The sequence below is a fragment of the Mangifera indica genome, chromosome 1, assembly GCF_011075055.1.
Source record: "Mangifera indica cultivar Alphonso chromosome 1, CATAS_Mindica_2.1, whole genome shotgun sequence".
In the NCBI taxonomy this organism is placed as follows: Eukaryota; Viridiplantae; Streptophyta; class Magnoliopsida; order Sapindales; family Anacardiaceae; genus Mangifera; species Mangifera indica.
In genome coordinates, this window is record NC_058137.1 from 23,014,725 (window position 1) to 23,030,510 (window position 15,786).

The 15,786-nt window shown below is 34.7% G+C and overlaps 1 protein-coding gene across 6 annotated transcripts; it reads right to left on the reverse strand.

Annotated features, from left to right (window-relative positions):
- Positions 1-1,652: 1,652 nt before the first annotated feature.
- On the reverse strand, positions 1,653-14,081 carry LOC123209268 (Fanconi anemia group D2 protein homolog). 6 transcript variants are annotated; one of them, XR_006501060.1, is made up of 32 exons: positions 13,603-14,079; positions 12,824-13,508; positions 12,486-12,701; positions 12,251-12,382; positions 12,043-12,172; positions 11,926-11,972; positions 11,735-11,836; positions 11,465-11,572; positions 9,463-9,605; positions 9,295-9,389; positions 9,058-9,136; positions 8,915-8,963; positions 8,757-8,837; positions 8,414-8,509; positions 8,228-8,331; positions 7,461-7,938; positions 7,251-7,286; positions 6,948-7,152; positions 6,730-6,863; positions 6,350-6,530; positions 6,033-6,262; positions 5,823-5,918; positions 5,467-5,556; positions 5,353-5,385; positions 5,117-5,251; positions 4,930-4,990; positions 4,795-4,850; positions 4,643-4,699; positions 4,425-4,545; positions 2,796-3,000; positions 1,932-1,976; positions 1,653-1,801 (listed from the first exon to the last, which is right to left on the reverse strand). XR_006501060.1 is itself a non-coding variant. In XM_044627223.1 (30 exons), exons 1-30 carry the CDS (start codon positions 13,905-13,907, stop codon positions 2,849-2,851), a joined length of 4,437 nt encoding a protein of 1,478 aa, XP_044483158.1. In that variant the 5' UTR covers positions 13,908-14,079; the 3' UTR covers positions 2,504-2,848. The 6 variants fall into 6 exon arrangements, 2 of the variants coding, with proteins under 2 accessions (XP_044483158.1, XP_044483396.1); XR_006501038.1 differs by having other exon boundaries at positions 1,653-1,976; XR_006501049.1 differs by lacking the exons at positions 1,653-1,801; positions 1,932-1,976 and adding an exon at positions 1,983-2,444.
- Between the last annotated feature and the right edge of the window lie 1,705 nt (positions 14,082-15,786).

Genomic DNA, 15,786 nt, shown 5'->3' on the forward strand with positions numbered 1-15,786 from the left:
AATTACATGTAGTTGGAAGTTTTCATTCCATAGGGAAAGGCTATTAGTATTAACCATGATGATTGATAAGATGATTTCGAATATTAGCACATGAATCTTGAGTTATCATAGAAGTTAGGCATGTGATTTGATTAGTAGTGGAGTTGAGGGATCCATTGCGTGATGTGTCATTTCTGCTGGAATTGGCCAATTTTAATCCGACGAGTATGTTACATTATTCTTTGAAACAGTCGGTGTATAATCTTTAAACTAAATTTGTAATCAAATTCAACAATGTGATGTGGACAAAGTTTTAAGTATACAATTTGGTATAATGATGATAGTTCATCATTTAACTATTAAATGTTATTTTATTTTTAATTTAAAATTATTTAATAATATATCATTTACGTATCATATATCATCATATAATTATTGGGTATTATTTTATTTTATTTTTTAATATATTTTCTGTAATATTGTTGAATTGATTGATATCTTCTATCATATTAAAATGCGGTTCCTAAATTATCTTGTTGAAGTAACAAAAATGATGAAGATGATTCTGGATCTATGGGTTTTTTTTTTACTTTAAAGTAATTTAAATCAAAGTTTCACAAGTTACTGTGGATATATGTTGAATCTTTCATCTATTTATTGGCCATTGGTCCACACTCCAGTTGCTTCTCGATCATATACATGATTAAGATGATGGTGGTGTGCATTAAACCATATGGGATATAATCTAATGGACAGAAGAAACTGAGAGTTTGTATCAGTTGGAGTCTAAGGAACCCAATGCAGTGATATATGTGGATTTTGGTTATGACAGAGCAGTAGCTAAGACTATATTTGAAACAAATTTGTTCGAACTTAATACAAGTTTTGTTTGAGCAAAACCCAAACTTGACATGCAAATTCGAATCCAAATCCAAACTAAAATATTTTTAAAAATCAATCACGAGCCCATATCCAAACTTGACATACCAGATCCCAGCTTAAATATATTAAAAAAAATTCTGAAATAACGTTCCACAAATAACAAGAGAACTAAATTGGAGCTAATGAGTTTAGTGACTTGAAGCCAAGTTCGGTTTGTTTACATGAATTTATGATCTATGAAGCAAGCTGAGTTAAGCCCCCAAAAAGGGAGCCAAAAACAACCTTCATCCTATTTATGTTTGATTAAATTTGAATCCAATCCTAGCAGCGAACTTATTAAGGTTGGAATGGGACCAGCTAATAGTGGTCAAACATTTTGATATGGTGATTGGGGATTTTGAATCTGAGTTTGTGGGAGAGAAAAATATTGCTGAAACAAAAGGTTTCATTGGAAGTCGGTGCCATCAAGAGGATGGAATTCAACAACGGAGAGTCTGTGGTGGAGATTACCCACAAATTGTAGATACACTTGTAATGAATGGGGCATTGGCTTGGAAATTACTTGTGAAGAGAGATGAGGTAGAGATGGTGAAAGAGTTAATGGGGCCTAGAGATAAGGGCTAGAAATTGAGAAACAAAGCCTTAGAGAGAGTGAAGGAAAATGGCAGAGTAGGCCACTGCTCCCCATGTCCCCTCATCCAAAAAGTTAAAGAGAGATGTTGGTGAGATGTTAAGTTACATTGCATGTTCAAGTTATACACACCCTCAATATGAAGAAAAGTTTAGATTTTGTAGCATCAATTGTGTTAGTGTCAGCAGTAATAGAAGCATCAATTGTCCAAAAAGTTCAACTACTGCAGTCCCATACCAAGCCCCAGAAAACAAAAATGAGCAGGCCAATTCTGTACTACTGTTATTATGACACACCAATTTATGTAGCCTGCCATACTAACATGTCAATATACATAATGAAACTCTCCCACATATAATCTATATCAAAAAATACATGTATATTTACAGGCTAACAAACATTTGTGTATGTTAAGCTAACTAAGGTAACAACCACATACCTTCGTATTCGAACATAACATGAGAATGTTCTTTCCTAGATACTCCTGTAAATTATCAAACAGTTGAAATTATACAGTCAACAATTTATTTAAGTATTGTACATAATCTTATTATTATTTTGTTTTTTTAGTAGGAAACAATAAAACTATAAATTAAAAGGAGAATGAGGTGGGAACATCAATGGGCTAGAGATTCACAAAATTGTCACGAATCCAACGAGGGAGACAAATCTATACAAAGACAATAACTAATGTTCCCTTCACTATGAGAAAACAAACTATACAAAGTTAGCCCAAAATTCCCTCCCAATTAAAATTAATAAAGAAAAAAATAAAAAGAACTTTGGCTTCTTTTAAAAATAAACCCAAACAGAAGCAAACAATCTAATTTTATCCCACTGTACCTCACTGTTATCATCACATTTATCCCCCAAACCAAGATTTTTTCTTTCTTTCCATGAACCCAAAGAAGCACTGAAACTATACATTTCCAAAGTGACTTAGCTTTCTTTCCTGCTTGAAGAGCAAAAACATAAGTAAAGTCACACAAGAACCTGGGATATTATGTAATGTAGTGTAAATGAAGTTTTTTTTGGGTAAGTGAAAAAATATATTAACAAAGAACAACAAGCCTACAAAGAGACTCGAAAACAATCTAAGCTCATCCTGTCAAAAGGACAGGATAGCGAAAACAAAACTAAATATGGCCCCCCAACCTGCTGGAGTACAACCTAAGCCGAGCTAACAACCTGTCCTAGTAAATGAAGTTACTAGGACAGCAATCGTGATCATAAAAGCCAAATCAAACTACTTTGATTTGAAGGAGTTGGACTACTCCAAAAGCACCAGCTATAGAATACTCACTTCATTTAGGCATTAGTAAAGAAAACTGAAGAATTCTATGCACCAGAAACTCTTTATTCTGTTTGTCTGTCCTCACTTGCTGGACTAACAGCTTGATTCTCATCAACAGCTTCTGTTTTATCCTCATCAAAATTGGTACTTGGATCATCTACATATGCCTGCGAGCTCACAACCTGACCCATCAAATCCTTGTGTTTTAGATTGCCTGTCAAAACAGAGCCAAATAATTATGAAGTTGGACAGAAATATAGGTTTGCCTTCTTATGATGCATGAAGGTGGCTGAATTAGGAAACATTTGTTAGAATGTGGTAACAATCCTAAACTTCAGATGATAAGGCATTAATGGAATAGAACAAAACCATAGAGCACTGACATGAAGTTGCTATTGTGACAAACTACTCATATGTTTGTAAAGATTGTTTAGTAGCCACAGGTCTATATAACCAAAGAAAGATGGATAATTCACTATAATTAAAGGAGAATTCAAGATGGTAGTACTCGTCTACTCTAAGATATGTCCAACCATTCTTAAACTGTTTTTCTCTACCAGAAACAGGAGTACAATCCTTACATTTGGTCCAATCACAAATAGTCCATGTATTTTTGGACTGAATAAGAGAAATCAAATTTTTACACTTTTTAAAGCAAAAAATTCTTGTGTTAGGATAGGGGGAACTTGTTCTAAATAATGTTATAAAAAATTTAAAAAAAAAAAAAACAACGGAAAAGAGAGAAAATATTATAGTTTGATGGGAATCCCAACCAATTTCAACCAAAATTTAATGAAGACCACAACAAAAAGACAAATAAAGATGATTTTATTAATAAAAGAGGATTACAACAGTACAATTTGAGGAGTTAGGACCTCCCAATTTCAGCTATTCAAGGCATTGGGATCCTCCCTAATCAGCATTAAGGCTGCCCACAGCAAGCTGCCAAAAATTCTAATTTTCTTCGTCCCTTTTTCCTTATGGCTACTGCAACTTCTATTTCTCATATCAGAATATTCTATCCTAAATTAAACTCTATTAAAATTCGTTAATTGCCAATAATTAATTCAATCATTAATATTATCTGATTTCATTATTTCTATTATTATCCTAATTTCATAATTTCATTATTCAAATATTAGTCTAACTTTTAATTTTGAAGAGGTGGATAATGCTAGGATAACAGGACACTTGTCCTATTTTCAGATGTTAGATTTTATTATATAAATGAGTAGTCAGGATTTTCAAAGGGGAAGGAGGAAGAAAAGGGAATTTTGAGCAACCTTAGGTTGTGGGCAGCCTTAGGGCTGATTGAGAGGTTTCTGCACCTCCAGTTGTCTGATTTATCTATATAAATACCTTTTTATCAATAAAATGATTTTTGTTTTCTTTATTTGTTGGTTTGTTTACTGTTTTGGGTGAGAATGTGACTAGTTACCTAACTACAACTTGTAATGAGGTTTACATCATGAAGAAATGTGATTCTTATTTGGAAAGGATGAGTTTATATACGTATGTATATAAATAATCTAGTCTATCACAAACCCTATGCCACCAGGAAGTCCAGAAAATGTCTTGAACATACTAAAAGAGTCAAGAAATGGAAAATCTCTCTCCAAAATATTAGTAATAGCATACCCATCCAAAAGGTGCATCCACTAGATGATGTGTGGAAAAGAGCCTTGACACGAAACAGAAAACGTTCCATTGACCTCTTTGTAGAAGGAATTTTGCTAGTTATGGCTGTTTGTTTCAACCCCTTCAAGCCAATGGAGAAAAACAAATTAAATTAAAAGCCCAATTTTAGTTTAGTCGCATATTTGTGGAAGAATAGACTTTAAATATCGACATCGAACCTTTGCTTCAGAGCATAGAATCTGTATTGTTCTTGTGGCCTTTTGAAGCTCTTTCACCTAACATATCACAAAAAGCATTGGTTGTAATTTAGTTCCAAACCGTATGTTTACTTCCATCCAAAAACAGTGGAAGAATTTGGAGCGGATCTTACCAATTGGATTATAATTTCATTATGTGTTTGAAAGTGGACCTGTAAGAAGTCAAAAGCTACATAATATGATAATATCAGCATTCCTATAAATCAGAACTCATAGTTTATGATATACTAAAAATATCAAGCATATACCTTTCAGGAAGGTATCAACAAAATTCCCACCATACTTGACAGCCATGGCATGCACAGTCACCTGTGACATTGTTTGAATGAATCAAAATCTTCTACCTTGTATAACCAATGAGCTGAGATGAAAATAGAAGAAAAGAAAAATTAAAAAAATGATCATGAAGAGACCCTGGCATTTCTATTTGGTTACCTTGTCATGCATCCTACATATGTTAACTAATGATACCACCACATTCACACACTTGTGTGTTTTGGTCAAATGTCTTTGAACAACTTCTGGTTGAACACCAGCTTTCAGCTTTTCCAAGTGAGCAGCTTCCTTCACCTAATCATAATGAAGAAAAAAATATAGAGTATAATCCTGTGAAAAACGGATTTCACAGTTAAGTATGATTTTTGGAAAATTAAATAAAATTTAGAGCTCACCAATTTGTTAAGAATAGAGAGGTTCACTTCATGCTGCAAATATCTGATCTCCATAAGTACTTCCACTCAAAAATTAAAAGTGGTTTAAAAAGGTCAAGAGCAAAGACAACTTACAAGTATCCGGTACCATGCAACGAATGTGGCAGGACATAGAGCAGGGAAACCATGATGATCACCTTCTGTGTTTGTTTTCCAGGAAGTAACCTAACAGAAAGGGACTCCATTTAGATCCAGATAGGAAAACAAGAAACACGTCTCTGCTCACACTGTTCATGGTACAAGTCAGTATTATTGTTTTAATTGATCACTTGAAACCATAATTGTCAGTTGCAGGAAAGAATGCCACCATCTTAAGTTGAAAGAAGTCATATTTCAGACGACCAATTTCCCAGTCTAATGAGGCAGAAAAATCAACGAGAAAGTTGGAATTTATTTCAATGTCAAATTTACAATTAAGCAAATCCATGCACCTGAGGCAAGATGGTGCATGCAAGCTCATCCAACAAACTGGTAGTGGACTCGCTGTGCTCCAAATAAATCCATAGAATCTTCTGCACTATTTCTCCCTGCAAACATTAGCTATATCATCACTAAACATGCACACAATTTAGTGAAATTAAGTTTCAAATATTACATTCATAATACTAAGAGGCAATATATCATTTGTTAGATGGGCTTACTTTGTTCCTCCAACCATTCTCAAGACTTTCATCACTCCAATTATGCTTTAACAACTTCTGAGCAGAAATTCCAAGTCTACAACGCAAGTTGTTAAGTACACTCTGGATAACTCCCGAGTGTGTGGTTGTATTATTTTCCCCCAACTTATCAAGGAACCCTTGAAGCGATATTACAACTGATTCTAAAGTAAGAAGAGATTCTGAGGCCACCATAAAGGAGTAAGAACATGCTGCAGGAAGCAGGTGTTATCACAACCGAAGTACAATGAACAATTTGGGAGCAAAAAAAAATCAGTAAATAAAGAAAAGTAGTATACCAATATTCAGGACATCTTCCAGAAATGAAAAGACACCAAGATATAAATACTCTATTGTCCCAGAGAGAGGGACAGGTTGTAGTCCTGAAATTATAGCATCTGGTATTTTCACTGGCTGGAATGATTGAAGAAGATCTGAGAGAACCGGTTTGTTCATTTGCATTTCAGGAAGGTTTAGCATCTGCACTCAGATAATAAAAGGAATTTTAACAAAAAATTCAAAGAAGAAAAAGGGTTAAAAGCCAGTGATCAGGAAATAGTATGTGAGTGTCAAGGTGAAACAATAAAATGTGAATGCACATGATTGGTAACACAAAGAGATCAATGGCTTTGTTTGGTTGTGGGGAGCCACAAAAGTACAAGAAACTGCAAAAGTTCACCTTACTGAAGCAAGTAAGTACTTCTTTAATGGTCAATGTGGAAACGGAAGAATTTGAGAACATAACATTACATATATCAGGATTTCCAGCAATAGCAGATTCCACTTTCCAATGATCTTGACAAATTTCACCTCCTACAACATATTTGTTTATTACTACAAGACTATAAATGCACTGTTCTTAAGTGTTTATCCAATGAAACTATATAGCAGTCATACCTCCTTTAAGAATGCAAACTGCACACTCAAATTGCCTCTTAAGACTTGGAAAAACTGGTTTGACTTTATTCAAGAGTTCTTCAGCTGTAATCTTGTTAAAACCATCAGAAGCACTCCAGCATCTGGGCAACAATTGTTTGCTTGAAGGAGTAAAACAATCCAGCTTGTAGTGGAGATCACGCAAAAGGTACAGATACAGGGGTAACTACCATGGAAAATAAGGACTTTTTGTAATTTTAATTTATAACTTCATTTATTTATTAAAATTCCCATCAACAATTATCAGTGCAATTAACATTGTACCTCAGCAGCAGGGTCAGAGCAACATGAGTCTTGATTCTGCATAAAAAGGGAAAAAATAAAGAAATCCCCATAATTTTTCAATCCGGAGATTAAAAGGAAAGGACAATTCCTAGAAGTTTTATGCAGTGAACTGTAGCAAGCTCAAAAATTAAATTGCTGGTGATCCACAATTTACAAAGCACAAAGTAATTGCACTGCAAGCATTCAAACCTTTGAAAATGTCAGAATGGCAAGGCATTGTAACTGAAGAGGCCTGAACTTAAATCTTTGTATTTCCAAAGCCTTGGCAACTTTAGAAACTTCTATAATTACTGGCTCATTACAATCAGAGGAAGTTTGGTCAGGTGCCTCAGCTTTCCCGCTCTTTGAAAATGTACTAGAAGAATCCTCATTTGTCACCTCTTGACTTGTAAGACTTCCTGCTTTTCTCAACACATCCAATATCGTTGGCTGCTGCAATCTTTCGTTTACATCTGAACTTGTTGATGCCTTTGAGATCTTTTTATGCTTCCTTTTCTTGTCTGAAGGGACACTGTCATGTATTTTCTTGTTTTCATTCTTTCTGGCCAGTTGATCCATTTTACTAGGTTGATGCAGTAAGGATCCACATTGCTCCACAAGAAGATGGAGCTCAGGTAGAGATTGAGGGAAGCATTTGACGGAATAGTTTAACAAGCTTTCCAGAAATCTGCATGATCAAATTCTTCCCATCATGAAATAAAAAATTTTTAAATGGTCTCTAACAGAGGTGAAAGTTATAACTAGCATAAATGCTGTTGGTCAGTTAAATTTGAACTTCATTATTGTGTTGTATGGTAATCAGAATCTAATAGTCTTCAACTAAGCAATCCTCAACCCTCCAATTTTGAGGATTAGGCAGAAGCTCTATAAAAAATATATGTGAAAGGGAACATGTTATATACCAAGCAAATGTGACTTAAAGGTGTTCAAAAGAGGAGGTGAAAGTGCAAACATACACTAGATTCCGTAGTCGCTTCAACAGCTTCACAATTATATCCTCCTTTGTAGTCTGACTCATTAATTCCAGTCTTCCAGCAACTTGTGTGCAGAAGGCATTAAGCTACATGCAGCAGATAAAGGATACAGACCAAATTATACATGACTGCCAACCATAAAGATATAATGTCAAATACTTCACTTACCAGTTCTCGTATCCAGTTTGCTGCATAATAAAGCGAGAGGATCACCATCTGTTTCTGCTTCTCTGTGAGAGACTGCAAACCAGCTTCAGAGAAATACTGACATAGGCAAACCAAAAAAATGTTAAAAAAGTGATCAAGCACAGTATTGACAGGCTACATAAATATTAAGGTCAAACCAAGTACAAAAAACACAGTATCGTAAATCATTTACAGCTTATTATTTGTAAGAAGTAGAAATAATAGCTGGGGCATTTCTTGAGAGAAAACATCCAAAATGCTTTGACACATGAAACTAACTGATAAAGATTTGAGATGTTAGTGCTGGTGTTTTACTTGGCCCTACCTTTGAGGAAGGGATGTGTAAAGGGCAACCAAGTAATGCATCAATTCCTCCAAGAGATCCTTGATTTGTTAACCTCTCAACCTGACACGGAAAGTAAACTCTGACTTTTTACCCATAACTTTTAAACCATCTCAGTGCCTAGAGGATAATGCACTTACAGCAGAAAGTAAAAGGAACTTTGCAGGAAGAATTTGTAAAGAATCTGACCTGTAGATGACAAGGTTTTAACTTCAGCATTCAGAAACATTGAGACAAGTATTAAACAGACAATGTGATATAAGGACAGCCCAGCAAAACTTACTGAGAAGAAGAGGAAACCAATGGCAAAATATTCAAACAAATAGGAGATATATCTCCATCCAAGTTCATCCATAGCTCCCCTAAAAAGAATGAAGTAGGTTGAAAACTATATGATATATCTCAAATTGATTTCTCATAACTTTTCATTTAAAAAAAAAGAGGAAGAAGAAGATTTTTCACAAATTTGAGGCCAGATGTTCTCAAAATGCAAAATCGTGGACTCCACAACTACCCACACCTTCTAGACCGCAGTAAGATTCCTTAATAAGTAGTTGTCCACCTTCAAGATCAGACAGAAATATAGATTCAAATTCTCCAACATGTTTTGAAATCCTGCAAAAACCGGGCAAGTTTGTTGCTTAAAACAATAATCAACTCTTGGTGACAATTAATTGAAATTACTCACCATTCTATGATATCTCGGTGAAGTGTTCTGCAGTTCAACACTGTAGTCAGTTCGTCATAAAAGAGAATCAAAGGCAAGTACAACTGTTTGCAAGAATTCAGAGATGTTTTTAAGATTTCCAAAGCCTCTTCAGCGTTTGATTTCTGCAAAAAAAGACACTCAGCTCAGCAATGTTGAATGCACATCTTAGAACCCCTAAACCATTGACTAAAATATCATAAAAACTCAAAAAGGAAAAATCACAATGACTCAGTTCTTGAACCGTAGGAAAATCATTTGTAAGATAAAAATTCTTCCTAAAAGCAAGGAGCAAATTTAATTTTAATTGACATTCCAAAAAAAGGTGCTAGGAACTAGCACACTCTACTAACAACTAACTGGAACAATCAACCAATGTAAGAGTCAACAAGGATATAATAAACCGTATTTGACAATCACAAAATATTCTCTGTCCAAATAAAATAGCACCCTTGCAAAGGATCTTGCTCTTGTCTAGCATTCCAAAGGCTAGTCTCTCTCAACTTCCGTGAGCTTTCGAGAGGCCAACTCTCTCCCTCAATTAGCCAAAGGCTGCCCAAACAAACTCAATTTCTTCTCTCTTCTCTCGTTCCCCAATCTCTCTTTTATGCTTTCTAACTGCTCATGCCTGTTTTTGCCAAGTTCCATGTTTCTTCACTTCTCTCTTTCCTCAATCCCACTCTTATTCTTTCCATGTTTCCATGTTTTCTTAACTACTCATGTTTTCATATTTTCATAACTGCCCTTGTGTGCCACCTGTGCTTCCTATTCCCTTCTCCCGCGGATCAACTAAATCCTTGGCTCTAACAAAAGGTAACAGCATATGAGAAATATAACTCAGCATAAGCACATCTGAATACAACATTGACAGTGATGGAATATAGTTTGTATTACAATTCAAATCTAGAATTTCTAAAGGCAACAGTGAAGAATTCCCTTTTGTGATCTTTCATGCATTTTTACAAAAGAGGTACCAGAACCAGGGGAAAGAGATTAATTGAGCAATAGGTTAGAAGATATGAACTAGAACACCTCAGATATAGCACACAAGAAAAGCACATCAGTACCTCAATTCCTTTCCAAATACCTTTAAAATTAGAGCATTGAGTTAGTAAGATTCTGAAGTTCAAGAATTCATTGTTACCAACTTCATTTTTGTTAGTTGCAAGGAACATGAGAATGATTAGAGCGGCTCAAATCCAGTATTTGACGGACTCAGCAAGATAACAATCTAAACTTCCTTCAATGTTGAACGAGGCAAGGTGAAATATAATTTTTTTCATCATATTTATCATTAGCCACAAATAAATATTTTGCTGCTAAGTGTAATTAGGCTCAATAAATTTAGCAACAAATCATGTTTTTTCCTTACTGAATTTATAATTTTACATCCAATAGTCAAGAACTTTAAAGAAATGGCTACCTGATAGTTGGATTGGAAACACATATGTTATGCTTCATGAAATTCTATACTGTGATTCTTTGTCATCTTATCTCTCAAGGCTTCCAAACGGTAAGCTCAGATTATGACCATGTGTAGCTCCAGTAAGAACTAAAGTGCCTTATTTCTCACTCATCCAGTCTTGAATGTTGTGTCCATCATATCTTGATATATTAGACCATAAGAAACATAAAAAATTAGTGAATATTCCGACTGCATTATTCTCTTTCTTTTGCTTTCCTTAAGTCTTTAAAGTTCAAGATCATCATCATCATCATCAGTCACTTGTGTGGGCTCATTTGGATGTTCCAACATTATCCTTGTTCCTTTCACTTCTCTTAAGCTTTTAAAGTTGAATGTAATCATCATTGCACTTGTGTGTGTGTATGTGTATGGGGTGGCTCTACTTTCTATTTCAGCTAATATGGATAAGTCACTCAAACTGCCTTCAAAACTAAAGTTTAAATAAGATCATAATCACAGTAATGGTTTCACTGCCAAGTAGGTGGTAAAATTTGAAATTGCAATAATATTGGATCGTACCCCAAATTGAGATGTTCTAGTAACATTACTAGCATCACCAAGACAAGAAACTATCTTCAGAGTTCCTATCAGGCCTATCTTTTTGTACTTCAGTTCTTTATGGCTGACCTGCCAGATAGGAAGGGTTGCAACAAATTAAATAAACTTTTCCTCACCAAAACCTCTTTGTAAGATAAACAAAACATTTATAAGTTCAATGCATAGCCAAGTTGCATAAAGTCACTTTTCAAACACCATGCATCAGGAAGAAACTGAAGATTCTTATGATACCTGCTTCCGCACTATCATGAGAAGTTCATTTGCAATAGAAGATCCAAAACAACCAGCACTAGATTTACCAGACAGTGCTAGATGACTGAAAACCTCGTAGACCTATAATATGGCAAACACCAGTGAATAAAACAAACAATAAAAAACTTATATGCCCAAAGATAATAAAAGTCTTAAGAACATTACCACACCTTCTGCAGATTTGCAATACTAAAAACCTCCAAGTAATCCAAAATCCCTGAATGGTAGAACATACATGTCAAGTACACTTAGAAAACAAATATTTATGAAGCAAGTGGATGAGATACCATTTATATGAGAAGATAATGGAATCAGTTCCGGTGCATATTTTGAGGCCAGCAGAGACAAGGTCTCCAAAGCAGAACTCACTTCAAAGTTAACACCTGATCCCACATGCGTAATTAGTGCACCAAGAACCTGCATAAGACACAAATCACAGATATGAGCCTGTATCTTAATCATCAGAGATCAGAAATAATTATTCCAGTTGCTTACTTCCTGTCTTGCATTAGTATTATTAAACTCTTCAAATAGGATGGTATACAAGTGAATCCCAAGCTCCATAGCCTTTTGTTCTTTGCATGTTAATAAGTACTCGGAGAATGATAGGAAGGACGGAAAAAAATCCTGATAAGTATAATCGAAAACCCTTTAGAGTTTCAGAGAATATAACTTAATTACAGTTGAGGAAAGAACACAGGTTTAATTAAACTATCCGTTCCTTAGGTACCTGGACCAATTCTTTATTCCCACGAATACACTGATCAAGCATAACTTCCTGAATGCAATCTTGAACAATTTTCTTCCTGAGAAGCTTTAAAATGCTCCTTTGTAGGGCTATGTCGGCATTTGTATACATAAGCACAAGAAGCCATACGTCTATGACTTTGTGATCGTGTGGCTTCTGGAGGCCATTCAATTCTTTCAAAATCTCCTGACAAAGCATCTTAAGAGAGAGGGAGTGAAATCACAAAAGCTGTATTGAATGAACTACACATTCATCAAAAAGTAAAACTAGAAATTAAAAAAAAAAAAAAACATTTAAAAACCCAAAAATAACAAATTTACATTCTTAAATCGAAGACTTGACCTCAAGGCATCAAGAATAGATGCCTCTGAATGATCTACTAAAGACTTTCCTTTTAGTTTATATTGCTGCGTTGCACGAGAATTTGACACCCCAACGAACTTCAAATGCTGTCGGATGTGAGATATAATCATTCGAACATTTGCTTGTTTTGCAGAAAGGAGTAAAAATCTAAGTAGATATGGCATGTGTTGTGCATCAATGGTTCTAATGCATGATAATGCTATGGTGATGACTTGTTCTTGCAACTGATCATCCAAATTAAGGTTGGAAAAACAGTCAAGCACAGGCACAATGATAGCTGAATCTTCTCTGAGCATCTGGTGGAGGGAGTCTACCACAGTCTTATTATCTGACTGATCACCAATAATCTCAGGCAATGATCCAATGATTTCTTTTTTTAAATGTAAAGGACAAATACAAAGTAGTTGCATCAACTTATCAGTAAAGGCTTGAGGGTCCACAAGAAAATCAAGCCACCGAAATTGATTAATAATGAGCCTACCAACATCATCTTGAAGAGACAACGATGTCTCCGGATTTATGTCAAAGAATTCTGGAAGTTTCTCGAGAAGCATGTTCATAAGTTCTAATTGAATAGAGGGGACCAACAAGAGATGTCGAACTAAGCTGTTGTTTCTGCCAGGATTTAAAGAGCTCATAACTCTGAAACACAAAGCCGAATTATCAAATATTATTATTAGGGTAGAAATTATATTGACAAGAATGTGAAATTGGAAAAAGAATCCATTGAGCTGACCTGGTTAAATTATTGGGAGAGTCAATGTAAGTAGAGAAACCAGCAAGGAAATGAGAAGAAAGAGAAGGGTCACGAGAGAAGAGATTGGTGAGGTGGCGTTGGAGATGGTTGGGATCAGAAGGAAGAGAAGGAGGAGCGGAGCGGTTGATTAAGGTACAACCAGCATCCGCCAGAATAGAAATCATCTTTTCAGTTTTTGAATCTAGGGATTTAGGAACTTTGGAAGAAGGAAATTGACTTCTGAAAGAGGGAGACGAGTCTCTTTCTCTTTTGAGTGACGACTTTTGCTGCCGTAGTAACACCATTTTCTCCGCCCTAATTGCTTCCTTGCGGCGTTCGTGGTTACCTTCTCTGTTACTGGTCTGAGAGTGAGGGAGCGAGGGAGGGATTTTAGAGGGCGCCAAATTTCAATTTTTTCGAGACGAGGTGTTTGGATGTTGGGCCAAATTCCTCCATGTGCCCGAGCGCTCAAAAATACAAAAATCATATGATTTTATAAAGCCAACTACTATTTCTAATCCGAATTACGGTAAAACAACAAATTGTCTTCTTTAAAGTGAAAAATGGCAAATTCATTCCTTGTATGATAAAATAAGGCCAAAAGAGTTCTTCCCACCCAAGATTTAAGGCCATTGTTAAATAAAAACTTATAAAATTTTAAAAATTCAAATACTCACTGATAGACTATCAAACCTAATCAAAACAGTTATAAGAGAAAAATTATCATTTTACTACTAAACTCTAAAAATTTGTATCATTTTTCTTATTTAGTTTGAAAAACTAATATTTTCTCACTGAATTAAGTTTTGAAATTTTTTTTTTTTTTAGGGTTTTTTCTTCTTTTTCCAATGATCGGAATCCATCATAGTCATCGATCGACCTTCCCACCATCTTCTCCTCTTATTGTCGGTGTTCCCACCATCTTCTCCTCTTATTGTCGATGTTCCCACCATCGCAATTTTGTCATCTTTGTCTGACAAAACTACTACAATGGGAATACCGATGATGAGAGAAGAAGATTGCGGGAATGTTGACCAACGATGGGAACAAATTTCAATTGTCAAAGAAAGAAGAAAAAACCCTAGGAAGAAAACTGAATTTTTCAAAACTTAATTATTAGGGAAAAATGTTAGTTTTCCAAACTAACGGAGGAAAATTATATATGTTTTTAAGGTTTAGTGATATAATTACAATTTTACCTCTTATAATTAACGATTGTGGTTAGGTTTAACAACTTATAAGTGAGCGTTTATATTTTTTAAATCTTATGAGTGTGTATTTAGAAATAAACTAAATTTTAAGTGGAAATAAGTCTTTTGGCCTAAAAATTAAAAATAAATAGAAAAGACAAAAACGTAAACAACTAACAACTCCTTCGCTTGTCTCACCTTGCCATCCTCTTCAACCATCGAATACTAAAGTGAATTCAACAACTCATTCATCAATCTTGTGTGTTTTACAATTTGATGAATTTCTATCATCAACCCACAAGCATTTCTCCTCTCTCATATCTTCGACTCTTCCAAAATTTTCAAAATCACTTGCACAACCAAAAAAATTGTCTGAGACATTGGATAATGCACCTGCAAAACACAATATAGACAAGGAATCAACAACACAAGTGCCCACATTACCAATAGTAACACTAAACCCATGGTGAACACTAATATAACAAATCCATTAGTAGCCATAATTTCACTACTTCTTGGAGCATACAAATTATTCCCAATCACCTACAATTGTGGAACATTCAACCAAGACATCAGAACACTCTATAACAATGACCGAAATTGACAAGAATGTCACCAAGATTGTATGATTCAATGCTAATAACACCACTATGGTGTAATTATGATTAGATGTGTACCAAAATGATGCGATCCCACATGAAAAGACGTTAAAAAGTAAAGGTTAAATCATCAAATTTAATATTGAAGCTTTCAGACAAAGAAGAATAAAGGGTTGGGGTGTTAAAGAGGTGTGATGAGATGAATATTCAGAAGGAAGAGTTGTAAGATGAAGGTATTAGGGAGTGTTTAAAAGGAATAGTTGAAGACATCACAAATAGTGGGGAAGAATAAAAAAGGTTTTATTTTCTTTTTAAATTTATAGTTAATATTTAAAATTATATAAAATTACCTAAATACTATCTTGTAATTATAGTTAAAAATTTGTCAGAATATG